The sequence below is a fragment of the Tachysurus vachellii genome, chromosome 1 (assembly GCF_030014155.1).
Source record: "Tachysurus vachellii isolate PV-2020 chromosome 1, HZAU_Pvac_v1, whole genome shotgun sequence".
Taxonomy (NCBI): Eukaryota; Metazoa; Chordata; class Actinopteri; order Siluriformes; family Bagridae; genus Tachysurus; species Tachysurus vachellii.
In genome coordinates, this window is record NC_083460.1 from 25,855,904 (window position 1) to 25,883,814 (window position 27,911).

Below are 27,911 nucleotides of genomic sequence, written 5' to 3' on the forward strand. Positions count from 1 at the left end.
ATGTCACCTTCACCTGTGTTTGGTCATAATAAAGTGAAACTAAAAGGTAGTTTCCTTTATTTATAACACCATGTAGCAGATTCAGTGTTCACACTGTGTATCCATATAACTCTTTCCTCACTCTCTTCAAGGTGCCAACTAAGAAGTTGAAGAAGTTTGAGAAGGAGTACCAAGCTTTCAGAGAGAGCCAGCTTCAGCAGGAGGACCCTATAGACAGATATCAGGTAGGCAAAATGGCAACTTGAACAATATTTATTTCTCTCCATCCTTCTTCACCCTCACCCTCATCTCCTTCCTTGACTTTCATCTCATTGCCCTGTCCCAGTTCAAGACTGCGTAGAGATCTGCGGCGAGCATGGCATGCAACACTGCACAAGGAGAAAGTGACTCTTATTCATAGCTGTGATCTTATGTTTGGTAATTTATTTTTGTAATTAAGATATAGAGAAGGTGACTGTGCTTATGAGGACTGTTGTTTCCATTTTACTCCATAAGGAACTCAAAAGTACACGGAGTTGTTTTTTGTTGTATAAAGGAACAATATAGTTTACTGAAGTTCTGACATTTTATTTTATTTATAAGCTAAAGGACAGAAATAATTCCAAGAGCAGCTATTTGTTCATTTTTGAATTTTGAACTATGTTTTACTATAAACCAGTTAGCATGATGTTATTGTTAGAGTTAAGATTTTTCTCATGTTCACTTTTAATTTTCTATTTAGTAGTGGTCTGTGCTGCAGTATATTTTATTACATTCTTATTCAAAAAAAAAAAACATCCAGTATTTTATCCATGCAGTATTTCTGTTCTCTTCCTTTTGTATTCCATTTAGTGGCTTGTATCTCTGTTCATAGGAGTGCATGTTTTCTTATTTATTTTTCTTCTGTAATAATACAATAAAATTCTTTTTGTAGGAAACCTTTCACTTTGAACTGGGGGTTTTCTCATGTTAGCAAGACTTTTAGATGCAAGCTGAACTTTCTGTGATTTCCGTTCATGATTTCCTGTTTACTTCCCGCAACACTCACACACTTTAACCAATGAGCTTCGCTCACTCACTCACTCCATTTACCCAATGCTGTGTGAGAATGGGTGGAGAGGGAGCAGTGCTGTTTCTGCAGGAGATCTGCTGAGGTGTGTGTTTTCTAGTGCTAGATCGTGTAATGTTGTCACACTGGTAGTCTACAGCAGTTGCAGGTAAGCCTTAAAACCCACTGATTCTCTCTGGCTATTAACAAAGCTTGTTTCTCCTGCATGTCTGCTGTAACGTCTCTCCTGTTCTGCACTTTGTATGCTTACTGTTTGATAGCTGTGAAAAGAGTTCTGCATCTCTGCATGACACTAGGATCTTTAATGCTTTAACCAAGTAGCAAGGAACACGCCTGTGTAAGGGGGATGAGTGGAAATGGGAATCAGATGACCGGTCTTCCTCTTCCCGATAAGCAGAATGTCCAACAGTGTGTATCATGTGAGAACACTTAGAGGGAGTGGACAGTGTCACACAAAAGCCTCTTCTTACCATGTAAATAATGCAAACAATGGAATTCAGTGTAGCAGATCAGCTACAAATCACCATTTTTTAATAAAATTTTCTAACAGAACAAAACAAAGAACAAAGTTTGGCGGGTTTTACCTGCAGAATTGAGCTGTGCAAGTATGACAGTCTCCAGATATTCTCCAGGATACTCACTAAAACCTATTAGACAATTATAAAGCAGGTATAAAACTTCACAAAGTATACCAGAGTCTACTTGCTGTACTGATTTTTATATAGCAAAGGGTTGTCATACCAAATCTTGGCTGTAGCGTCTAGTGTTTTTCTGTTTATGTCAAAACTTTTATCATCATCATCATTATCTTTGCTTGTGCCTTTTGCACTCTAATTAAAAATAAATCTAAGAAAACATACAGTAGAGTTATACTTGTTGTGTTGTTAGTATTATATTAACATGTCATGGAAGAAAAAAATAGTAAAAACTTGTTGTTTTTTTTATACAATGAACAATTTGACTTCTGTTTATTAGGAAATCATAAAACTATTTCACAATGACATGGAAATGTTTTTATTTGCCATTCTGCTTAAAGATAATTACAGTCTTGTTAGCTTAAGTGTGATTTAGCACACAGTAAACTTCACAGTTTGATGAAGCTGTTTCACAGCTATGTGCTGTATCAAAGCAGCTAAAAGGCTTTTCAGTGCTGTTTGCTGCTGCTGCTTCATCAAAGTCACCATGAAATCTTTGTCAAGTCTGTTTCAGACATATATATATATGTAGACAAAATATGGTACATTTTCAGCATTCATGTGGTTTGTTTTAAGGAAAATGAAGCCCACTCATGTCAAACTATGATGCTGACATGCTAATGTGCTAATAGTTACCTGGTCTGCTAGCTATTTGTTATACAGTAGAACATAATGAGTTTGCAAATTGTATGTTCATTTCTGTAGATTGTCACTTTTATTTTAACCTTTACATTAAGATTTGATGTTATGCAGATGTGGTGATGTAGTCTAATATGCTGTATGGTGTCCTGTACTGTAAGAAACTTTCACCACGTAGCAGAATATTATATTATATCCTTAATTTGCTTAACACAGATTGTGATGGAAGATTGTAAATCTAGCAGATGGTAATAGAGAGTTTTGTTTTAGATTAAATATGGCATGTCCCTGCTATTATACAAAATGATTTATTTAAGCTTCAGATTGTACTATTTGGTTATTTTTCTTCAATAAAAATTTGACCATGAAAAGAGTAACACGGTGGCACAGCATATGGTCTCGTGTTCACTCCAATGAAAAGTTAACTCCAGTTTTATTCTCACCTCCCAACAATATGACAGTAGATAGACTGGTGACTCTCAAGGCCAAATTCTGCTCCTGGACCTGTATTAAACACGGCATGCTGCTTTCAGTCTTCTCAGCTGCAGCTCAGCCTGGTCTGTCATGTGCTACTGCAGATAAATTGGTGCTGCTGCTCGTCTCATCCTGCTCTACCCTTTTAACTCTGCTTATCAGATTCAGAAATATGCTTAATGCTTAATAACGCATCAGGACGTGAAGTGGGATAAAATAGGAAATGTGAATAACAGCATTATGCTAATTATTTCCTCAGTGTAATTTGTTTTCTCAGATTATTATTAACTGTGTTTACACACAAGAAACTCTGAGCAGAATGTAAGACCAGGAGGCAAATACTTCCTATTTGGAATTGCTGACTGTGGGCTTTTGTACATTGTCATGCATACAAGTAAAATACATTTAATTATCTTCTGCTTAATGTTTTTCTATCATTGATGTGTTTTGAGTCCAAGTTCAGCCAGCTCTGCTTTACTTTTGTCACCATCTCTTATCTAGCCTGTGAGCTCTGTAGCTGATCAAGCCTGTCCAATGCTGAAGCTGCCGAAAAGCTGTTGACAAATGCAAACTTTCTGAAGTGTGGGGTCTTTTCTAATTTGGCATTAGTTTTTCAGCAGCACAGAGAACAAGCAACCCTGGCTGTATTTCACCATAATAATAATCCATTAAAGAGCGATCAACATCCCAGAATAATAGTGGCTCTGTTTTGTGATCTCTACAGTCACTCGCCTTCATTCAGGAAGTTTATAAACTGTCTACATGTATTTCTGTGGCTTTAAAGCTAAACAGTAAACCAGGTAGTTTCTGTGTGCGCTGTTCCTGTATGCATTGTTAAAGCACTTAATAGTAACACTAAGGTGTGTGTGTGTGTGTGTGTGTGTGTGTGTGTTCGTGTGTGTTCGTCCAGAGGGAGAATCGACGCCTCCAGGAAGCCAGCATGCGTTTGGAGCAGGAGAACGATGACCTCGCCCATGAGCTGGTCACTAGCAAGATTGCACTGAGGAATGATTTAGACCAGGTCTGTATCTTCTCTTCCTTCAGTTTATATACTGTGCACATGACAGAACAGAAGAGAATATTCCACTTGCTGCAGTACTTCGATGGAGCTCTGTTTGTGTCTAGGCGGAGGACAAGGCCGACGTTTTGAACAAAGAGCTACTGAGCACAAAGCAGCGGCTGGTGGAGACTGAGGAGGAGAAGAGGAGACAAGAGGAAGAGACAGCTCAGGTCTACATTAGAATTACTCATGGTTCTATTCTTCAATAAATCTGTCTGGAGCTGATCTTCATCTCATATCCACTAGCACTGTTAAATTCTCTATTCTGACAGGTTACAAGGTGTTTCTAAATTTTCTATGACAGCAGCGATGATCATAGGTGTATAATAATGCACTTGTTTTAATACATTATTCTTTCTGTCATAACACCTTACACAGGACCACATAATTCTCCAATGCATTAAAAACATGCTATTATGTAAACAAATATAAATCTGTAATCATAGATATGTGGAAGTTTTCTCTGTGGTGAATGTGTAGAACATTTATGGAAGGAGTCTCCAGTGTCAGAGGAAAAGCTGTAACTTTGTTTTCCAGTACTAGAAAGTATTCATATCTAAAGACTTTGTGTTTTGCTATTACATTGTAATATGACATTAGTGTGTGTGTGTGTGTGTGTGTGTGTGTGTAATCAGGTATGAATGAAAATAAGACATGAAGCTAATGTAACATAATGAAATATCTATTGTTCTGTGTTAAAACTGATTGATAAGTCACTCAATTTTTGTAATCTGTTTGATTCTTTTTTAAAACGACCATAAATTTGAAATTTGTCCTGGTCCTAATTCAACAAATAGAATGAGACAAGTTTAAAAACTCTTCTAAGCTGTAAGTAACCAGGGACTCACATGCTCTTCAGATGAAGTGTTTACAGATTTGGGAGAATTAACGCTGGAGTTTTCCTTTAGTAAACTCAGCTAAATGATTCTGTCCTGCAGTAATACTTGTATCTGTCTAAGCAGGCGTCATTTTTTTGGATGTTTTCTCACAACACTGAGTCATAATATACTGCTATATTTTTCTTTAGCTGAAGGAGGTGTTCAGAAGAGAGTTGGAGAAAGCAGAGTCTGAGATTAAGAAGACCACAGCCATCATTGCCGAGTATAAACAGGTAGCATGCGCTGTTTCAGTAAATCCTCAGTCTCACACGCAGACACATACACACACACACACACACACACACACACACACACACACACACATCTAAGGATCCTGACATTGGTATTTCTCTGCTTCTCCACCATCACTAGAATAAATGGCATATTTCTGCTGTTTCTCTTGAGGCTAAGGCAGAGAATGATGTGTGATCTGAAAGCTGATCAGGTTTAATATTGTCTGTTCCAGATTTGCTCTCAGCTAAGCACAAGGCTGGAGAAACAACAGGCCTCCACCAAGGAGGAGCTGGATATTGTGAAGGTAAAACATCTGGTTTCCAAACCATATAATCATCTGGAACGTACATTGAAATTTCTGTTAAATTCAGGACAGTGACATCTTTGTATTGCCCGTGTTCTCTTGTCCATTTGCATTTTAATAACCGATATTGATTGAACTGCCACAAGCTCTTATTTCTCTAATGTATGTTGCAGCCAATTTGCACAAAGGTTTCCCATCTGTAGATTTCAGGTTTTTATCTCGTCATTGGATGCTTTTGTAAATAGACATGTCTATCATTCTTCATAGAATATTTAGTTCAGTACTGAGTTTATATATAATAGCTTCTATTTGGTTAAGATCGTTTATAAAAATCCACAATTTCTCAAGAGTTCGAGGCAGTTTATAAGAGATCGTAAGGAGATATTCTGCCACAAGCTCCTGTGCTGTGACTCACCAACACAACTAATACAATTATACTGTGCAAATGATCTTACACATTAAATCTCCTGCTAAACCAGTGTTGTCTTTTCATATTTCTACATGACTTGCTCCAATAGACCCACTTTATTTTCATGTTTTCCATATTGGGTTTAACACAATAAGGATATTAGCAGCCTCCATTTCTTATCCATTACATGTCTGTAGTTGAAACTGACCTTATTTCTGTGTTCATTATAAAAACCCAGATGTAAAATGTAACGTGTGTGTGTGTGTCTGTACTCTGTCAGAGTAAAATAATGGCGTGTGAGCGATGTCGGGAGGTATTCAGTAAAGATGGACCCCTGCACATCCCCGCAGTGACACAGGACAACCGTGACTCAGAGCTGGATGAGGAGAAGGACTCCCTGAAGGCTCAGCTGCGGGAGCTGGAGCTGGAACTGGCTCAGACCAAACTGCAGCTGGTGGAGGCCAAGTGCAGGATCCAGGTCAGGGTTTAGAACACACACACAAACGGGTACAGACACACATAAATACACACACATGCACGCACAGACACACACACACACATAAATACACACACATGCACGCACAGACACACACACACATAAATACACACATATGCACGCACAGACACACACACACATAAATACACACATATGCACGCACAGACACACACACATAAATACACACATGCACGCACAGACACACACACATAAATACACACATATGCACGCACAGACACACACACACATAAATACATGCACGCACAGACACACACATAAATACACACATATGCACGCACAGACACACACACACATAAATACACAGACACACACATACATACACACAGGCACACACATATACATACACACAGACACATACATAAATACACAGAAATACATACACAGACACACACAAATACACAGACACACAAATACACAGACACACACAGACATACATGAATACACACACACATACATACACAGACAGACACATACAGACAGACACACATAAATACACAGACACACACAAATACACAGACATACATACACACACACACACACACACATACATACATACATACACAGACACACACAAATACACAGACACACACTAAAAGACAGACACACATACAGTATCTCACAGAAGTGAGTACACCCCTCACAATCTTGTAAATATTTTATCTTTTCACGTGACAACACTGAAGAAATGACACTGTGCTACAATGTAAAGTAGTGAGTGTACAGCTTTACAGACAAATGTAAGTGCAATTTTGATGCACACAGTAAATAAAGAAATGAAGCATGTGCTTAGGTCTACAAGCATGACGTGTGTTAATACACTGTAGAATTATAAATGCACTTTGTATGGGCAACAAGCTGTTAGCATTCAGCTAACAAAGTTATTATGCATGTTATCAACTGAATAAAGCTGTTGTAAATTAGTCTTGACTGTATTCCCATGTTGCTTGGTTAAAGAGGCATTAATTTACCCACAGTAACTTATTTAAAATCAGTAACTCGAATCAAATCGTACTTAAAGAGATTATAGTTTTCTACTTTAACTCGAGTGAAGAATATTGCTTTAATCTTTTATCCAGAGGGTTTATTTAGTGGAGTAACTGTACTTTTACTCGAGAAAAACTTTAGGTTTGTTTTACCCTCTGTATAATTGCACTGCATTTCTCCTTGATTGTTGAAGTTTAGTACTTTTAACTGTCATTTTAAACTTTTTCACATTTCCTTTTTTATTGGTTGTTTTTCTCCTGATTAGGAGCTGGAACATCAGAAGGGAGTGCTGATGACTGAAGTCCAAGCTGCCAAAAACTCCTGGTTCAGTAAAACACTGGGATCCCTGAAGACTTCAGCAAGCAGTCAGGCACCTTCCTCACCTAAAGAGGGGCAATAGGACTCATACAGGCCTCACTCAGTGAGATGGAGTGGAAGTTCATCTGCCTGGCACATGCATGGGAAGGAAGAGGCTGTTGAAACACTACTAAACACCATGCTGTAATGCAGTATTCCCTCTCACACTGAGCGGATAGAAACACCTCATCAGCATCTGTAGATCAGAGCATCATTAGTTTAGTTTGAGGACGTCTGAGGCAAAGCGAATTCCGTGAAAAGCAGTGTGATAATCACTGCTAGACAACTTATGAAGCAACCATTTTCATCACAGACACAGAGTCAAATATTGAGTGTTCAGTGGGAAAAACTAGCCACTGAAGAGGCTTTTCCTTTCTTTTGTAAAGTCAAGCTGGGTAACATGCTATTACTACATTTAAAAAAAAACACCTCTATTGTTAAGTACAAATGTTCACCTGAATTATATTACATAAGCCACCCAAAAACATAAATACAATATAATTACATGATGGCAAACAGCTTAAGATTGATGCAGAGTGCAAAGGTTGTGTTTTTTTGTTTTTTTTTGTCTTTTTATTATGAAGTCAGGTTTGTTTGGACTCTGTGTTTTCAGTGACTGCGTCATTGCACATTCTTAGAAGGAGGTCACAATTGTCCAGAGTTCTCAGTACATTGGAAGAAAGCAATTAGGAATGTAGAAGACTGAGCAGGACCAGTGTGTCAAGCAGTGCAGCAGTTCCACCTAGTGGCGACTTTTAGTACTGCAGAGTACTGAATTTATTCACCTACGTTGACTGTTAAACTGTTAAAATAAAATCTTATCAGTAATATTATATAGGAATTTCACCTGTAAAGGTTTAATTGTAGCTTTCTTTTTGTTTGAGAGAGGGAATACTGCATTCAGACTAAAAAATATACCGTTTTTTTATATAGTAATAACAAATGTATTTGTTTTGTCATGTGTTTAACTGAATGATTTTTTTTTTTAATCTTGTATAGTTTTGAGAGTTTTTTTTTTTTTTTTAACTATTTTTGAATTGAAAAGTATGTAAATATTAACAGCTTAAAGCACAGTGTAATACACGACTGTAACTCAAACATTCCTGCTGTAGCTCGTACTCACCCTGTGGCTGGAGCCATTATAACCGAGCCTCTGAAAGCACACAGCTGCATGGCTCACTCAGCATTGGGGTTTTTGAACTGGAGACTCCTTCGTGAAAACACAGTGGTTTGTTCACACTGTGTAATTCAATGTAAAAATTCAGCCATGCTTGGGAAAACAGTGAGTCCTGAAGAGTGTAGCAGAAGCCACACATCGTAAACGTGCCAAGAATTCTTCAGATTTTCCCCACACAAGCAACTCTGTACAATTTTTGTCGGGTTTATTTGTAAGAAAACGCGTAATGATATTGTGTCAGTCTTGCTGAGGAGGGTTTGCGTTTTGTGCATTCAATAGTCAGTTAATCTGTAGAATAACCAGCTGTCAGTGTCCATGTGTCTATTCCAGATTTCTTCACTCACTCTGCTTCATGAAAGGTTGACATTTGTGAACCTTTGAATTTCTTAAACCGCATGGATCTTACCACGTCATGGCTTTATTGTGAATACACTTTAAATGTTCATTTTTACTGTGATCAAAATCTGTATACTTATGTTTTCGTAAGTTCTGCAATTGCATCCTGACAAGCAGTAGTTTAAGATTAACCAATATCACATGCACTCTCTTTACATAGCATTACAGTTGATTTAATAGTTTTGTTAATGCAAGTCAGGGGCCATTGTTGGGTTATGGGAATTACAGGTACACCACCCTGTCCCAGTACAACTTTTGTGACAAAGTGACAAATAAATGCCGATTTTTGTTGTTAGTCTGAAATGTATTCTTGTTTTTTGTATCCATTTATCCCTTAAAAAAATGTGGGGCCAAAATATTCATACTCCATGAAGCATTTAAGATGTTACATAATTAAAAAAAATTCTAAATCTGAACTGCCTTGCCCAGAGAGAAAGGCTCTTTTGTAATAAATATTACATACATAGCTGCAGCATTTATTACAAGACACTTCCTTAAGCCACGCTGACTTGTACATGTACATTTAGACTTTCCGACCTACTTTCTGGTTCATAGATTGCTTGCCTCCTTAACATTCAGTACTGGTAAAGTAAATGTTAAAAATCTATTGCTACAAAGGCAGCTATACAAGACCAGACGTAGAATGTTGTGAATCTGAACTAATTACACAAGTTATAGGGAAAAAAAACAAAACACCAACAGTAATGTCTCAAAGGTCTGGAATTTATTGTCAAACCTTTAACAAAAGGTCATTTCTGAATCAGCATTAGAATAAAAAGTGAGAGGAAAAATAAAATTTGCTTTCTAAAAACTTAAGCAAGCAAAAACTAAAACTGCATCAGTTTTGCACTAGGAGAACTGTAATGAACAAAAAATATGGAAAGTTCCGTATAGAAGAGGAGAACGAGAGACAGGACTGCAGGGGGATTATGCGTTTCTGTCGATCCTCACATCAATCTCTCTGCCGTTCAGTCGATAGCCATTCATGGTGCGGCAAGCGCGCTCTGCTGTTTCAGGACTGTCGAAGCGAACCACACCACAGCCTTTGGACTTGCCATTCTCCATCTTGATATCAGCATACTGCACCATGCCTGGTGTAGATCAAGAAAATAGTCAAACCATTGTTCATATTTGAATAGTAAAAGGTTATATATCCTACATAGTGATTATAAACAGGAAGTCACTTGGGATTTATTATTTAAAAAGTATCCTTCTACAAATGTAGCATAAAAAGAACATTTTACAATGGATCAGTTTTTTGTGAATGCAGTCTGATGGTTGAAGCAGCAGGTGAACAGAAAACATTCATTAGAAAGATGGAAATATTTTCTCACCACATGAATTGAAGGCATCCTTCAACATCTTCCAGGTAAAATCAAACGGCAGCTGCAGAGAACAGGAAGACATTCCAGAGTAAGAAGTCTGCTTACATTCTTCATTAATGAATTTATTTAACTTTCTTGCTGTTATGTACCTACATTTCTGACAAAAATCTGACAGCCCTTTCTGGCATTGGGTCCAGTGCCTGGCCCTCCTTGCCCAGCTGAACCAAAGCTGCCAAAGTTACCACGCTCCATATCTGCACCACGATCAAACTGTCCTCCCACACCAGCAGAGCCCATGCGGTCCATGCTGGAGCCCATGCGGTCCATTCCTGGGGCTGGAAAACGGTCCAACCCACCAGAGCCCATGCGCTCAAAGCTGGACCCCATGCGGTCAAGATTAGAATTCATTCTGTCCATGCCCATTGGGGAGGCAAATTCCATGCCAGCACTCATGCGCTCCAGGCTGGATGGACCTAGGCGGTCAAAACTGGATGGACCCAGGCGGTCCATGCCAGAGCTCATGCGGTCCAGGCCAGATCCAATCCTGTCCATGCTGGGCCCCAGTCGATCCATACTCGAGCCCATGCGATCAAAGCCAGAACCCATCCTGTCCAAGTCAGAGACACGATCTATGCGATCCATCCCCATTCTGTCCAGGCTGCCCATGCGATCAATGTTAGAACCAAGTCGGTCCATGCCAGAACTCATGCGATCCATTCCCATGGAGTTACCTATGAAATAGAGCATTCAATACAGTTTTTACTTCAGCATAGTACTTCAGCCAGCAATATAGAATTACAAAGTCACTGATTACAGACCCATGCCTCTGTCAAAAGAGTCTCCAAAGTTACTGCGGGACATTCCCATCTCATTGCGCCCACCAAATTCTCTGTCAAAAGCAGCCCCAATTCCACGATCCATGTCTGCAAAAGGACAGTTCAGTTAGTGAGAGGTTTGAGAAAATTGATCCAATCTTACCACACATTTCTGCTACTCACCATTCATCCTCCCCATTCCAGATGGCCCAAATCTATCAACGTTGTTTATTCCACCTCCAAAATTATCCATTCCTTAAGAACAACAGGGAAGTCATTGGCATTTACAGAACTGGAGAGGCAAATATTACAGCTCCACATACCTACATAACTACAGGATTCATCTTTCTATTAGTACTCAAGTAACCTTGTACATCAGTTGTATTAAATTTGCCTCCATCTGGCTCTCACCATCTTCAAGGTACAACACAGAACATTGAGACATTAAACTATTTTTAAAAAGGTTTGGCACTGTAATGTTGGTTTTCAAGTAATTTGAATGGACATGTTTATGGAATGATGCATGGCTGATGTCCTGAGTGAACATACCTCCCATTCTACCCATGCCACCAAATCCCATCCCATCCATTCCTACAGAAAAATGAATGAAGAGTGAGATGTAAGTGAGAAAGTATGGAAACATGCCAAACAAGCAAAGAAAAAACACTATTAAGTAAGGCTTCATCACCTCCGGGCCCCATATTGTTCATCCCTCCACCACGGTTCAGCTGTGTAGCATCAATAGGTTGTCCACCAGGTCCCAGACCAAGACCAATCCCACTCAGACCACCTGCATATCACCAGTGAAGTCAACTAGTTTGCATAGCACACATTTCCCAGAACTACATTTTTAGACTCAAGTATAGAGTCATGTTTTAGGTCTCAGAAATGGGATTTATTATTAAAGCATTACTCACGGGGCAGTGCAGGAGGTCTCTCAGGGGGTGCAAAGTCACCCTTGGGCATAGATTTCTCATCCTGCAAGAACACCAGAACAATTTTTTGCATATTTTTAATGCATCAAAAAGCTCAAAGAATTTCCAATCACTCAAAGTAACCAACCACTCACCAGCTTCACATGCATGGTTCGATTGAACAGGAGCTGGCCATTGAACATGGCTAATGCAAGTTAAGGAAAACTGAGACATTCAGAACTTTCACACATTTAAAGTGACAAAATAACAGTACAGTTCATGCTTTACAGATCTTTTCTACTTGTGAAGGATACAGACTGCTTGAACAGCTTCAATGGGCATTTCAAAGGTGACTGTCCCCATGCCCCTGCTTTTGCCGTCTTTGTCCTCGAGGATGTCTGCACGGACGACCACCCCGGCCATGCCAAACACCTCCTTCAGCTTCTTCCAACCAACCTTGTAATCAAGCTGCGCAAAAAAAAAAAGAGCCTCATTTTAAGTATATGCTACAAAACTTATCCTTTTTTGTGTTCAGCATGAGCTCTGATGTTAAACTATTTATAATGAAAATTGGTCTGAAGTAAGCTCATCTTTAACTGACTGTATAAACCAAATAAGTATCTGTCAATGGCAAATTTACAACTTACATTTGCAACAAAAACTGTGCTTCCAATCTTGCCAGCTTGAAGGCCATGAATGATTTCATTAGGAATGTTTGGATTGTTCATGAGACTCGGTGGGATGTTGACCATGGGGGGAGCACCAGGTCCAGGTCCCATACCCATTCCACCACCCATTCCTCCACCCATACCACCAGGAGGTCCTCCACCACCACCCTGAGCCCTGTGGGCTTCACGCTGTGCAATCACCCCATCTGGATCCTGCAACCAGCACCAACCATTAGACATCAACACCACACAGGCATTATAAAATTAAAGTTTAATAAACTAACATTGCTGTTTATAAAAATGACTCAAAAATGACCTCTTTCACTTTCAAAGGACGTCCATTCATGTTGTGTTTGTTGACTTTGTCCACAGCCTTCTTCATTAGTTCTTCAGTTCTAAACTCAACCACCCTGTCAGGTCAAATAAAATAATCAATCAGACAGACAGAAATAATGCAGAGAATAATTAATTAAAAATAATAATACATACGCGCAGCCCTGTGGATCATGGAGCATCAGCATGGGCAACAGGAGCATAAAACAGACAATTAGCAACAATTAGACAACAGTGATGGAACTACAGTACGACAAACATACATTTTTGCTCATGTACAAAAACAAACCCAACAAAAATACTTCAATACTATAATTTTACATCATTCTTTGTGGTGTTCTTTTGCAATTTTCAAAAAGCTTTATTAATGAAAAACTATCATTCCGTTTAATTCAGACAAACACAGAGGCTTAAAACAATTTTAAAACATTTAACAGCTTTGACAAACAGGAAAAAAAAATAGTTCCTTCCCTAAACTCCACTTGAGTAACTTATTTCACTGTTAAGAGTCACTGAAGCCTTTTTAACCATCATTATGTATTGAACACCACTCACTACTTTCAGTCCTCAGTGAGACTAAAAAATAAAATTTCTGAATGCTGCCCACAGTGGGACTGAAAGCACACGAGCCAGAATTACCATGGAGCTGAGAACCACCCCCTGTGGCTCCACACTGAACCACAGTCAGCATCTACATTCAGCCAAAATTCACCCACGGTGACTTTTCAACTCTCAAACCCAAGTCTGAATGCCCCACATTGAAAGGAGATGTAGTAAGAAAACTCAAGCGGACAAATGGAGGTTCGTCTCTTGCACTTACCCTTGATTTGCCTTCCGCGTCCATTAAGTGTTCCACGTACGTTACCTCACCCACTACAAATCAGATTCCAGAAGACACACACCAAGGGAGAGAAGCCGAGAAAACAATGGGAGTTTAGAGCAGACACACAACCAGGCAGTCACAGTGAGCTCGGCTTTCTAGTCCAGAGCCTCTCCCCAGCACCACAATTCTGGTACAGGTCTACAAGAAGCAAGCTGCCGCCTTAAAAATACTTCTTAAGCTGTCCTTACTAGAAACCTGTACACCATAAATGACCGGAAGATTTACAACCTCTCGAGCCATCCTTAAGAAATTTTTATGCATTGCGCCTTTTGGGTGTTTTTTTCACTAAACATCTAACGCTACATTTTGAAAGGTAGTGTGATCACAATTAGTAAACTACCTGTACAACCAGTCAACACAATTTTACCGAGCATGTTTAGTCTTGACAAACAAGCCAGTTCTCTCTATCTTCTTCAAATATCATATACTTCATACCAACCACAATGGCAACATCTATGATTACCTAAAGTAGAAGTCAAAATTGAGACCAAAGCGGCTTAAGCGCCTCTAAAAGGAAAATCACAGTAATGCCAGTAGAGGCCTTTGAACTCTGTGTTAATCTTCAAGGATTGTTAACACCTAAAAGGCAGCCACACATAGTTCCGTTTAACAAAACATGGTAAATGCCAACAAAATCAACCATGCAGTCAAGGGTCTGCCCATTTCTCCAATGTGAAAAAGGCGAGCTTAAGAAGCTGCTTTGCTCTGTAGACCTGTACCCCAACAAAACTGACACTTTCAGGCAAGGGTACAATGTGAAGATCTGCTGTGAAAACATTCACTTTGGCATACCTAAAAAAAGAGAATGCAATTTAATTCTACAAGCAACAATTTCCAAATGACACGACATATTCCTCATGCTTGCACACCATAAGCCATGGGGGCTTCCTTGAAATAAATAAGTAACTACAAAATCTTAACTCTATGGGCCTATTATTCCTTAGATCAGCCTCAAATCTTGCTCTGAGGATTTTAATCCGAATATGTAAACTTAAAGTGTGGTACAACAACTTAATGAGATGATAAATGTATGTCCCATACTCTTTTGTTACTGGCACTAAAAGGAAATCCTGGCCAGCAAAGGGCCAGGCTAAATTGTTTAGGTTTTAGAACATGAAACAAATGTACATGATGAGCACGTCTAAACCGTGAACCCGAATACAAAATGAGAAACTTCAAATGAGCTCAGAGAAAGCTCTACAGGCATTGTACATCACTTAGAGTGCAATTATTTCCAGTCTTAAAGGAGCACATTACTGCATCCATATACAGAATGGAATTTAAGCCAATGCACAACCGCAACCACAAATGCTTTATATTAACTGCTACACAGCAGCCTTCAAACGGCACCAACCTAACAGGTCTGTGCTAATCACCCTACAATACTCACTATTCTATGTGTACATACTAACCCACTGATATCCCAAGTGGGACCAAATCCTCCAAACAAGAAAAACCCCACTACCACTAATCAAAGTCTTACCTTTTTCTTTCATCAAGTCCTTCAGCGCTTGCCATTTGACATCATAAGGGATGTTGCTCACAAAAACCCGGTATCTTTTGGAGGGGTTGGCATAGGGCTCATATCTACTCCCTACTCGTTTGGATGATCTCTCCTTCCTCGACTCATGGCTGGGCTTTCCGTTCACTGCATTTCTACAAAAGACATGATCTCCACTTTTATCAGATTTTCCAAGTTGCATTTGCAAACTTTATGTCCAGTTTCCTAAATAATAAGCATTCATTGTAGCAAAGGAAAAAAAATAATAATAATGAAACGTGAAACCCTTCCACAAAGATGTAGGGACACATTCAGACAGTACCTAAAAAAGGCGGTACTTATGAACACATTCTTGGTGCAATCTGCATTCCTACTTTTAGAATTAGAATGTTTTAATAGTGATGGAAGTCACAACGCAAAGGTACAACCATTTATATTAGAGATAATTATTCTAACGAACACAAAAGCTCTACTAGTCAAACAGCAATAAGACAAATTTATTCGCTTTATTGAATATCGACCTAATATTTGAGATATTTATTTTTTTTATTTTTAAATAAATAACTAAATTTGCATTTGGGGGAGGGGTAAGGGAAATCCACGATTAGCCTAAAAAAAAATAACACCCCTTAATTTTCACGTGTGAAAACGTGAGCTATAGTTTCCACAGCCGTTTCAGGTCTGAGCGAAAAATACGTAGCAGAAGAAAAGCAGAAAACTAAATAGAAATAATTCCTCCGACATAGTTAAACTATTAACACAGCTTCATTACGCATTTAACACAAGCTAACTATCGTTATCTGTTACATGTAGAACGCGAACTTTACACTGCTGCTAGCTAACGTGACTCCGCAGCTAACAGCTACGCGGTTTAAAAAAGAAAAATAAAAGAAAGAAAACAGTATTAACATACTAACATGTTTTTAAACGACTGGCTACATATGTCAGTTCAACTTAACTAAATAAGGGAACTGATTTGATTATTTTTATCGGAATAGGATGTAAATAGCAGTTAGCTAACATCTGGAAAACAAAGTAGGCCTGCGTTGCTAACGGCTTTGTTAGCAAATTAGCCAGTTAGCTAACGTTCTCTTCGAGTTACTCAATCTGAATAACGATAACAATGAAGAATAATATTAATAAACGTGTTAAAAAGCTAATTAACTATAAAGGTAGTTTTTATTTAGCGTGATTACACAAAGAACATCGACAGAAAACGGACAAAGAGCAGCTGAAGTAACCGTTACCCTTGGCCTGGTTTCTCTGCTGCACCATCAGACGACATATTCGACGTTTCTTCTTTTCCTGACATGCAAACTAACACCAAAAGCAAAAAATAACAGAAAAGAGATGTTTAATCGCTAAAATTACTTATAATTTCGTTTGTCAAGAAACGCTGTTACACCGAACCGCTCGATACGTTGCGTTCCTGGACAGTTGAAATGGCGGCGGAGCGACGAAATGGATATTTGAAGACGGCAAAGCATGATGGGAAACCAACACGAATCTGAATCGAAGGAACCGATTGAGTTGATTCAGATCCGATTTAGATCTCGTCGATATTTAAACGTTCTCTTCTACAGTTATTGTAGATTGTTATTTGTAAATGTCTTTGGAAATCACCGACACGATGAGAGACGTTTATTACAGTCGTTACGGTCATATCTCTGGTGCATGATATATTCAAACATTTTTAATGTTTATTCAGGTTAAAAAGGAATCGATTCAATTTTAAACTGACTCATACACTGTCGGATAGACATTAGAGATTTCACAGCAATTCTGTAGTAATTTTCTTTTTCTTTTTTCTGTAAGTGCAACCATACTACAAACATGTTAGTTTTCTCAGCATTAAACTTCATGCACATGGGGTATTCTCTCTATTGAATAAGGACCATGACAAATATTTAATTTATGTTACACAATGTTCTGGTCGTTTTGAAAAAGAATAAAACAGATTACAAAAACAGTGACTTATCAAATGTTAAAAAACTATTTTAACACAAAACAATTGTATTTCGTTACATCATTACGTCCATGTCTTATTTCCTTTCATACCTTGTTACACACTCACACACACACACACACACACACAATGTGAATAAAATTTCAAATATCATGACCTGTCTCTGCTGTCCAAAGTAAATGACTCAAACAGTACATCTATTGCTATGTAGTTAAAAGAACACAAGAGCTGAGAGACAGAAAATATAGCATAATCCTCATGTTGTGTATATTTGTATTTCTGCACATTTTCTAATGAAAGTATCAATGTCCTCATCCTACTTTGGATGGTAAAAATGCACAGCAGGTTCTCAGGGCAAAACAGCTCTACTAATTGTTTGGATGATCAGCCAAAAGATTCTCTTTGGTTCTTGGGTGAGGTTGAGAACAAAAAAAAAAATGCAGGGACCTCTATATGGTACGTCACCATATGTATTAAACTAAAACATTTTTAGTTCAGACCTAAGAAAATGTATTGTGGTTCAGGAAAAGGTGTAAATACTCAGGCCAGATAACACAATATCCAGAGCATCATGTTTAATTTGCTTTGCACACTTTTCTTGGCTGATTGCAAGCACCAACAAATTCTAGTGAGGACAATACAGACACACCAGTCTTTATCCACTTCACAACATAAATATAATAGTATTCCAAAAACGACAGAGTGATTAAAATATGGTGCTCAAGGAATAAAAGAAGACATACAACGCAAGTGATACATACAGTATGAATACATTAAAACACAGTGATGACAAAACAAATAAAAGAAATTGTGTACAAGGTTTAAATTTGCTTAGGTTTATCTTAGAGAAAACAAGAGATTGGTCTTTACCACCTTTTTAATACAAAAAAGTGGACCAGTTCCCCTAATATCAGTGAGGGAGTTAAACCTCTCTGAAATGTGTCAAGTGGAAAAGGCTAGCTAAGCCACTTCCGATCATAAATTTGTAAAAGTGCAATATGACTAAAAATAATTAAGGAAAATAAATCAATAAAGCAAGTATTTTTCTTGGTAGCATGAAAGTAATCATTTGGGTCAGCCATATTAACACCAGAATAAAGCACAGGACTTTTGGCTGCTTAAGTCTGCAGGTTGCATAGTGGAGAAAACTCATGGATAAACAAAGGAAAAATAAAACACCCCAACACTGCCTTCCACATCCTGTCTGAATGTTGTCCTGTAATCCTTCATATTTCTATATCTATAGAATAATTATCTTACATGTACTGATAAGGTTATAGGCAAGAAGTGCATTGTAATATTGCTGACATTGCACTCAAGCTTTTCTTCTTTCTTTTCTTTTTCTTTTTTTTAACCTCACATTGCTAAAATAAAGAATAAATGGCCGGGAAAGAAAAAAGATGGAAGCACACCAGTGAGAGACAAGTGTACGAGCAGCAGTTAAGAAATGAATTTGCACTTAGCTGCTGATCTGTGACCATTTTCTTGGCTTCTTTTGGTTGGGCTTCCATAAACAATTAATTGAACTCAAAGCCATTCAGTCCTGTGACATACAACAGGTATGTAAAGATGCAGAGAGATCGTTTTACATTTGTTTTCTTCTCAAAAACATGTGTTAAAAGTTACAATTAATGCTGAAAGCTTTTAGTAATAATCTATTGCACAACGCTTTCCAAAACTTAACATTGTCCTAAGGAGATTGAGACACTTGAAAAGAAGTGAATACAATTCGCAAGAAATCTCTCTGGTGACTATTACCCACTGAAGAACAAGATGACCCATGCACACAGCTCTCTAAGGGATTTATCTTTATCTGCTTTTTTACTCCATGTACAGATGAAAGCACCTTTTTTGTTTCAATTGTGGCACTACAGAAGGTCAGAATCACACACAGCCTGACTGTCAATTACTGACGTACACTCTCTAACCCCACACACACACACTCACTCACCCCACACACACACTCACTCAAACCCCACACGCACACTCAAACCCCACACTCACAGGCTGACAGTAACTGTTGCTCTGTGTGCCTTACACAGACATGAAATGTATCTACAAATGTACAAAGCCTGTCAAATGACAAATGTTTTCTTGGACATCACAGAGATGTTTGTAATGTTTCCAACATAAACAGAGCCAGGTATCAGGAGCAGATGGTCCCTCAATATCTGCATAAAGGCCATACTTTGGTCAAGGGTGTCCATAAAGCCATTAGGAGAAGAGCCTATCATCATGACACAAGATTCCCTTTAAAGTGATGACATGTTGCACATCATTCTTGTAACGTAACATGCAGGGCGATAATCTGTACTCAAGTGGTGTAAATGGATAATTACACAGTTGTTCCCCTGTTATCAGACAAATTTCCCCAAATAACTGCATATTTAACAATGTAAAACTGCTATAAAAACAAAAATACAGATACAAAAGTGTACACATATGTACTCACAAACACATTCTGCCCTTTCACACAGCCACATGTAGCTGTAATGTTTTAAATTAAGAAACAGCTGTCACAATAATGACCTCAAGATAAAAATAATGTTTCCCATGAATCCTGGAGGCATACACACAACTACATTTGATCAGCACATATCTAGGCTACTTATGTCGATTAAGTGCTACCATTGTAGGACCACCGTATGCCACTTCCTGCATGAAGCTCACCTTTAATAGGTGCTGAGTATAGCTGATGCTGATCCACAGACAAAATCCCAGATAGCGATTTAAACAGTCACTAATATCATTATACTTTTTAAAAAAAAAAAACAAAAAAAAAAAAAAAAAGGATGGATTTTTTTTTTTTTTTTTAATTACACATGCAGGAAAAACTAAGCACACCAGAGGGCATACACTGTGCCTCATACTTGGTAATGAAAGGAATTTATTGCACACTCCTATTTTAGTGTTTGCTCCTCTTTAGGAGCATGTATCAGGTGCTTGCAGCTCTCTCCGTTTTAGCCCATTCTGTTAGCAGGCCTCACAAGAAGGCCCTGTCATCCTGTAACACTTTAAACCACCACAAAGGTTTCAAAATCGGAGCTTCTATAATATATACTGGGCGAAAGTACTCAAAAATTGGCAATGACCAATTTCCTGTCCAATCAAGACGTAAATAATTCTGAAAGAAGCTACACAAATCTAGAGGTGTTTCTTTTTAAGCTTCAGCAGCTACTCCTGCTTTCCTGGATTTGTCCCCTCACACAGCTACTACCACTGCTCATAGAGTCCCTACGGTTTTAACCATGAAGTACACTGTGTGGTATGGGACCTTAATGATCACCGTTTTGGCAAATAAATAAATTCATTCCAAAACCAGAAACAACTTAAAAAAAATAATACACACAACTAAAAAGAGAGATATAGTTAAAGGAAGAAAAACAAATGAAGTGCTCACATATGTAGATAAAAAGGACTAAATAGAAAAAGAATGCATCCAAAAGTGCTGTGGCTCTAACTGATGACATGACGCATCAAGAACCTCTAGCACGTTTAATACCAACAATGTATCGCGTCCCCCACCCTCCCAGAAACACCGCAGATCTCATACGATGGTCTCGTCTGACGTCTTTTTTAGCAGCTTTGTGGAGAGCAAGGAATGCTGGGTAGAGTGGGCACCCTTGGCATCAGGAATGAGCAGGCGCACTTTTTGATTGGTTCGTCTCCACTCGGAGTACAACTGACAGTGGTAGCGGAATGACACCTGAGGACAAACAAGATTCATTTAGTCAAATATACTTCAGTCGTAACAAAGCAAGAAATGCAGTAATAATCCGATCAAATCTAATAATCAGACAAAACACGATTTGGATTCCAACGTCTGCTTCTTTAGTTTTGCCCTACGGCATTATGAAGCTAATTGGTTGCAAGTAGGTTGCTGTAATTAAATGACCTATCTACATGAGTCAACTATTCTCTGGGGTATTTGGAGTTGAACAACCTGCTGCTACAAACAGAAGACATCACTGGCGCTGACGATGAGCTGGCATGTTTGCAGACTGAGGCGTGACAAAGCACAACTCTGCTGGATTTACTGTTCTACCAGTAGTAACTTATTACAACTGGTAATGTAAATCGGATATATTTCGACTGTGATAATTCCCCTCTATTTGATTCAAGATTAAATCTTTCTATATGTTTCATAACAAAATCTCTCTCTACTATCTATGTGGTGGTAGCCTAGTGGTTACACTGTTGGACTACTGATCGGAATGCTTGGAGTTTGACTCCTGGGCCACCAAGCAAAACCCTTTCACATTTAAAAGATCATTGTTGCTCTCATCCCTCGACCTGCTAATCAGTCTCCACCATACACCTTTGGGAAAGTGCTAATTGGTATTAACAGGCTAAACAAAAGGAAGACACCTTGTCCAAATCACTCCACTCCACAATGTGCCAGACACTGCCTTGACAAATGACGTTAACAGCTAATTGAGACTGTGCTTAGTCTCCTAGCTCCATCAATCCAGTTGCAAAAAACTTCAAGCCCATTGCTTTCACATCTGTGGCCAAGAATAACTGCCTGGAATCAAGCACCGAAACACATGTGGATCCAATACAGAAACCAAAGATCTGCTGATGTCAGTCTGGCACTCCTTCACATCCTGGAACATCTGGAGTCTCGCAACGCCTACACCCACATCCCAGATTTCAGCTCTGCATTTGACACGGTAAATCCTGTGAAATGGTCTTCAGACTCGAGCACATGTAGACAAAACAGTCTATTATTAGTGTTGCTAAAATATTCTATATAAACAATATAAAATCTCAGCACAGGAACTCCCCAGAGTTGAGTTCCTGCTTCCTTCTCTCTTCTCTTTATTCACAAACAGTCTGACAACTGAAGCTCGAAAATGCCGAAGACCCCACCTTTATTGGGCTAGTTTCAGGAAATGATAAGTCATTGCACAATATAATATGGTTTGCAGTGTAACATGGTAGGAAAATGATAATCTACTACATTTAAGTAAATACACATCAAAATCACATCAAAATGGGCCATGAACTAATGTCACATCATCTGACAAATTATCATCTATTTCCTAAAGTCATCATCGACATCTAAAGAAGAAGATGAGAAGTCAAGTGTAAAATATTTCGACATCAGTGTTCGGTTACGCCAACAGTGGGCGGCTCACAAGAAGACAATATCTGGGTGTGACCTACCATCTGTTTGCTTTCTTTACACCAAATACAGTGCCTTGCAAAAGTATTCATACCCACTGAACATTTTCACATTTTGACAGGTTACAACCACAAAGTGGCACATAATTGTGAAGTGGAAGGAAAATGATAAATGGTGTCCAAATTTTATTAAAAAAAAAAAACAAAACAAAACAAAACAAAAATCTGAAAAGTGTTTGAAAAAAGTGTTGTAGAACCACCTTTTGCTACAAGTCTTTTGGGGTATGTCTCTACCAGCATTGCACATCTAGAGAGTGTAATTCTTGCCCATTCTTCTTTGCAAAATAGCTCAAGCTCCGTCAGATTGGATGGCGAGCATCTGTGCACAGCGATTTTCATGTTTCATGTAACGTTTTGAATTTTGGCCTCATCTGACCAGAGCACCTTCTTCCACATGCTTGCAGTGTCCCCCACATGGCTTGTCGCAAACTGCAAACGGGATTTCTTATGGCTTTCTTCTTGCCACTCTTCCATAAAGAACAGATATGTGGAGTGCGTGACTAATAGTTGTCCTGTGGACAGATTCTCCCACCTGAGCTGGGGATCTCTGCAGCTCCTCCAGAGTTACCATGGGCCTCTGGCTGCTTCCCTGATTAATGCTCTCCTTGCACGGCCCGTCAGTTTAGGTGTACGGCCATGTCTTGGTAGGCTTGCAGTTGTGCCATTCTCCTTCCATTTTCAGATGATGGATTGTACAGTGCTCTGTGAGATGTTCAAATCTTGGGATATTAATTTATAACCTAACCCTGTTTAAACCTCTCCACAACTTTATCCCTGACCTCTCTGGTGTGTTCTTTGGTCTTCATGATGCTGTTTGTTCACTAATGTTCTCTAACACACTTCTGAGGGCGTCACAGAACAGCTGTATTTATACTGAGATTAAATTACACACAGGTGCACTCTATTTACTAATTAGGTGACTTCTGAAGGCAGCTGGTTTCACTGGATTTTAGTTAGGGGTATCAGAGTAAAGGGGGCTGAATACAAATGCACACCACACTTTTCAGATATTTATTTGTAAAAAAAAAAAAATCTGGACACCATTTATAATTTTCATTCCACTTCACAATTATGTGCCACTTTCTTTCGGTCTATTTCATAAAATACATTTTTCTTTGTGGTTGTAACATGTCAAAATGTGGAAACGTTCAGTGGGTATGAATACTTTTGCAAGGCACTGTACATCTGGAAATTCACCAGTGATCACTCTTCATTCAACAAGCATTATATTTCAACCCTTTCTCTCTGACAGATGACAGATATGTAAGGAATCAAACACTTGGTGGTGAAAATAATCAATGATATTCTAGAGTGATGTGAACAGACAGATTACCACCCAGAGGTCCATGAAAGACATCACATCATCTAGCAACTTTAAGTTCCATTTACTTCCAGGAAACATGTGCCATTCTCTTCCAGTCTGAAAGTTTTCCTGTAATCCTTTATATGTCTATATCTACAGAATAATTATCTTACATGAACTGATAAGGTTATAGTCAAGAAGTGCATTGTAATATTCACATAGCAAAATAAAAAAAGAAATAACCAGTTAAAAAAAAAAGATGGAAGCACACTAGTGAGAGACAAGTGTATGAGCAGCAGTTATGAAACGAAGGAAATGATGAGAAAAGCAAAAATAAAAAGCTCCTCCACACTTCTGGTTAAGCTTTACTAATTATGGATTCCGTATTGTGTTCCGTGTCATGATTTCAGATCTTCATTGAGATGAGGCCAACCCTATGAGGATCCTGAGGCATTTAGAGCTGTACCAACTCCAGCTTCATGAAGTTTTCAGACATTCTAATATGCCAACTACATGTGGCGTTTGAGGACAACAACCTCCAAATCAATACACAATTGCCAGACTGTATATTTATAAATCACACCCTCTTCTGTCACCCAAATGAGGATGGTTTCCTTTTGAGTCTGGTTCCTCTCATGGGTTCTTCCATGTCCATCTAAGGGAGTTTTAGCTCGCCAGTCACCTCAGGCTTGTTCATTAGAGATAAATACAAACACATTTAAAAATAAGTCTAATATAAATCTGGAATCTTTGTATTATAGTAGTCTTTGTATAATGAACTTTTTGCATTATGTTTCTTATGAGCTGTAAAGCTGCTTTGAGACAATGTCCATTGTTAAAACGCTATACAAATACATTTGAACTGAATTATTTCTGTAACATGTCTAATGTCACCTGATTCGAGACTGTGGTGGATGGGGGCATGGTTTAGTGGGAGGCTTCAGCAGGAGTAAGCAAATTAAAAAGACACATGTGTGACACCTATCTAAATGTTTATTTACCGTTCTGTTTTTCTTTCTTTCTCAGTCAGAGGGGACAAAATGTGTGTGAAAGTGGCGGTGGACCTAAGCTGTGCCACAGGAAAGCATCTGATTTTCTGTGTGTGTATGTGTGAGAGACAGAGAGAGATGAAGTTACCAGAGTCCAGAGGACGTAGATGGTAAAGAGAGCGATGGTAAGAGCGATGAGACCCACTGCCTCCAGCTGACTGTTAAAGTGTAGGTGGTCCTGAGCCCCTCGCAGGCACAACCAGCCTGATATGGCTGCCAGGGGCGTAATGAACAGGAAGCACACCATGTCACAGAACAGCGTGCGCTTCTCATTTCTCGGCCCAGGGTCCCTAAGCCACTGTAGATAAACATTTCGAGCACTTTTGATTATGAAATAACACACTTTGCATACTACATGTGTTATACACTCAAGTACAGTAGGTACATCTATATGTAGACTTATGATGTTGTAGAAGATATTGAAATGTATTTACGTAAAAAAAAAAAAAAAAAAAAAGATTTTGGTTAAGACTGGATAAAACAGTTACTGAGAATTTGAATGAATTAATTAATTTGGGGTGAGTTTATTTGTTGGTCGATCAAATACATTTTGGCCAAGTGCTACATTTGATTTCACACTAAAGCTTAGAAAAATTCAATAAGCCAAAGTTAAAGCTTGTGTTGTTCCATCCTTGGAGGGTTTACTTTTAACCAGTTTTTGCAGTCTTACAATACATCTTAAAAGGCACACATATCACATCTCAATCACATGTTTAGTGTTAAATATTGAATCTCAGCATCCCTTACCTGTTTGCAATAGTTATACACATTGAGCTTAAACAGGATTTTACACAATAACCTCAACATGGGTACAAAGTCAAACATGACAAAACACTAAACACCAAGAACCATAACATATAAGCAGCTAGACAGAAGACATGTTACCTCTGTGAGGGGCCTTGGCCTGCGCTCGATGGTGAACTCTGTGTGACACAGTTCGCAGTAGCTGGTGTTGGAGGATGACAGCCACTTCTCCAGGCAGCTCTTGTGTACCGTGCCTAGCGTGCCCGTGCAGTCACATGGCGAAAGGAGCCCTTCACTGTTACCCCCCTCGTGGCAGATCCGGCAAATCGGACCATCACTGAGAGTAAGAGTTTAACATAGTTTTTACATTCACTTTTTGTTAGACTGCCCTCGAAATCAAAATTACTGTTTCTGCATTTGTCTTCCTGTCCCCTAGTGTTATAGACACCAATATAATATATAGTACAGCAAGAAGAAGAAAATTTTGGAGCAATGCTCATTTTTGTTTTGCTGCACTTAAAAAAAAAAAACAACAACAATCAGCATCAGCCTTGTTAATTTTTTTCCTTAAAATTACAAATGCACACTTTATCTTAAAAAAAAAACAACAACAAAGAGAGACAAGTACATTTGCATGTAGAAAAGTCACCATCTATTTGTCGATGTTAATTGTAAAAACAATTATGGGAAATCATCTTCAGTCACCATCTACAATCATCTTCAGTTTTCATCACTGGCATGTGTGTATTTAAATGGATGATACATACTGCTATACCATAAAACTGTTATGTTTAGACAAGGTGCATATGTCATACTGTGTCAATTTCAATGTGCAACAGAGTTAGATCAGACAAATGCCACTCAGTTTACCTCTGGGTTCCCAGGGCTTTGATGACGGTGGAGAGCAGGCGTCCGTCTTTAGCCGTGACCTGAGTGACGTATTGTGCCCTCCGGTTGTCCGACTCCTCCACGGTTTTGGACAGGGCAGCATTGCCAGTGCAGTCGCACAGCGAGCCTGGTAAGTGGCAACACTCCCCTGTGGTCATGTCTACTCCGTCCAGGTGGACAGGGTACAGGTGGGGCAGTGGGAGCGACCTCTGCTCCCTTAACTCAGGTGTCCTGGGTCCTAGAGCTACACAGAGAAAACAAACAAGAGTGACAACTGAATAACTGCAATGTCTAAAAAGCCACTTATAGCTGCCATTATCATCAGACTTCCTGTATCATACCTGTTCACCCTGTTTGCTTTATCTGGGTGACAGACTTAGAGAGTCCATACAAAAACTTCATACTGGCTCATTCAAATATTGTGTCAGTGGCACAGATTACGAGTTTCTCGTCATTAATTCATATACGTGTTTGGATTCGACCGGTAAACATTGCAGGGGCATAAATCGTTATATAGCAACATAAGCTAAGCAAGGCTAATTAGCTTAGCAAAACACTTGCATCAAAACAAGGAGAAAACGGAGCTAGCTAGCTGATCACCTAATATAATACAGCTAATACTGATAACTCCAGTTTGGTCTACATCTATTAGAATTTCAGATATATGACCAAGTAACGTAAATAGAGATATAAAATTCGTCCTGCTTGGTGTTCACAGCTATAAAAACCGAACAGTTCGCTAGCCGGCACAGCTAACAGGATTAGCTTAATATGCTAACTGAGCTAATGCTACAGTTCTTACAAGCAGAAAAGCTAGTAAAAAAAATACACACTCTCACCTTTTGTAGTTTCATGCTGGTTTATCCTATCAAGTCCTTAATTCCTTAGGATAAAATAATTTGCTGTGAAGTTACGAATAAGCGATAACTTCTTTTGTTTTTGGCCTGGCTAGCTAACCTCCCAGATTGACTTCTTTTCCAGCCTGACAGACGAACCATCGGCCTCCTGTCGACGTTTCCGATTACAGCTCAACATACGCAAACAGCGTAAAGAAGCATCTGTGTGTTGTTTATCACTCACAGCGCATGCGTAGTTCTATTTGTGAATTGCAATAGTACGGGAGGTGTAGTTTACATGACCGTGAACGTTGAATATAAACTACA

At 38.8% G+C, this 27,911-nt stretch overlaps 3 protein-coding genes across 7 annotated transcripts in view; 1 reads left to right on the plus strand and 2 right to left on the minus strand.

Moving 5' to 3' along the window:
- Positions 1 to 9,463, plus strand: part of rabgap1l (RAB GTPase activating protein 1-like) — an 86,554-nt gene extending 77,091 nt beyond the window's left edge. For 3 of the 5 annotated variants that reach the window (XM_060879821.1, XM_060879853.1, XM_060879838.1), the window contains 7 exons: positions 132 to 224; positions 3,767 to 3,877; positions 3,982 to 4,086; positions 4,944 to 5,027; positions 5,261 to 5,332; positions 6,022 to 6,219; positions 7,508 to 9,463. In XM_060879821.1, coding sequence (XP_060735804.1) covers positions 132 to 224; positions 3,767 to 3,877; positions 3,982 to 4,086; positions 4,944 to 5,027; positions 5,261 to 5,332; positions 6,022 to 6,219; positions 7,508 to 7,642 — 798 coding nt within the window. In that variant the 3' untranslated portion in view covers positions 7,643 to 9,463. Of the gene's footprint in view, positions 1 to 131; positions 225 to 325; positions 918 to 3,766; positions 3,878 to 3,981; positions 4,087 to 4,943; positions 5,028 to 5,260; positions 5,333 to 6,021; positions 6,220 to 7,507 lie in introns of those variants that run through there. The other 2 variants (XM_060879830.1, XM_060879846.1) reach the window with 1 other exon arrangement.
- A 411-nt stretch (positions 9,464 to 9,874) lies between these two features.
- On the minus strand, positions 9,875 to 17,084 carry hnrnpm (heterogeneous nuclear ribonucleoprotein M). The gene is made up of 16 exons (XM_060879866.1): positions 16,859 to 17,084; positions 15,594 to 15,766; positions 14,048 to 14,100; positions 13,384 to 13,391; positions 13,211 to 13,304; positions 12,874 to 13,107; positions 12,541 to 12,694; positions 12,382 to 12,431; positions 12,230 to 12,290; positions 12,001 to 12,102; positions 11,862 to 11,903; positions 11,496 to 11,567; positions 11,316 to 11,420; positions 10,651 to 11,228; positions 10,507 to 10,558; positions 9,875 to 10,263 (listed from the first exon to the last, which is right to left on the minus strand). The coding sequence occupies exons 1-16, from the start codon at positions 16,921 to 16,923 to the stop codon at positions 10,100 to 10,102; spliced, it is 2,007 nt and encodes a 668-aa protein (XP_060735849.1). The 5' UTR covers positions 16,924 to 17,084; the 3' UTR covers positions 9,875 to 10,099.
- A 1,053-nt stretch (positions 17,085 to 18,137) lies between these two features.
- Positions 18,138 to 27,780, minus strand: marchf2 (membrane-associated ring finger (C3HC4) 2). Its single transcript, XM_060879878.1, has 5 exons — positions 27,588 to 27,780; positions 26,731 to 26,992; positions 26,002 to 26,197; positions 25,205 to 25,414; positions 18,138 to 21,283 (listed from the first exon to the last, which is right to left on the minus strand). Exons 2-5 carry the CDS (start codon positions 26,904 to 26,906, stop codon positions 21,125 to 21,127), a joined length of 741 nt encoding a protein of 246 aa, XP_060735861.1. The 5' UTR covers positions 26,907 to 26,992; positions 27,588 to 27,780; the 3' UTR covers positions 18,138 to 21,124.
- Between the last annotated feature and the right edge of the window lie 131 nt (positions 27,781 to 27,911).

Coding starts and splice junctions, on each gene's coding strand:
- marchf2 (XM_060879878.1), bottom strand. CDS start 26,906: ATGACCACAGGGGAGTGTTGCCACTTACCAGGCTCGCTGTGCGACTGC. Junction 26,198..26,730: donor AAAGCCCTGGGAACCCAGAG/GTAAACTGAGTG, acceptor TCTTACTCTCAG/TGATGGTCCGATTTGCCGGA. Junction 25,415..26,001: donor GGCCAAGGCCCCTCACAGAG/GTAACATGTCTT, acceptor GTTTATCTACAG/TGGCTTAGGGACCCTGGGCC.
- hnrnpm (XM_060879866.1), bottom strand. CDS start 16,923: ATGTCAGGAAAAGAAGAAACGTCGAATATGTCGTCTGATGGTGCAGCA. Junction 12,432..12,540: donor TGAAGCTGTTCAAGCAGTCT/GTATCCTTCACA, acceptor AACTTGCATTAG/CCATGTTCAATGGCCAGCTC. Junction 11,568..11,861: donor TGGCATGGGTAGAATGGGAG/GTATGTTCACTC, acceptor GTTGTTCTTAAG/GAATGGATAATTTTGGAGGT.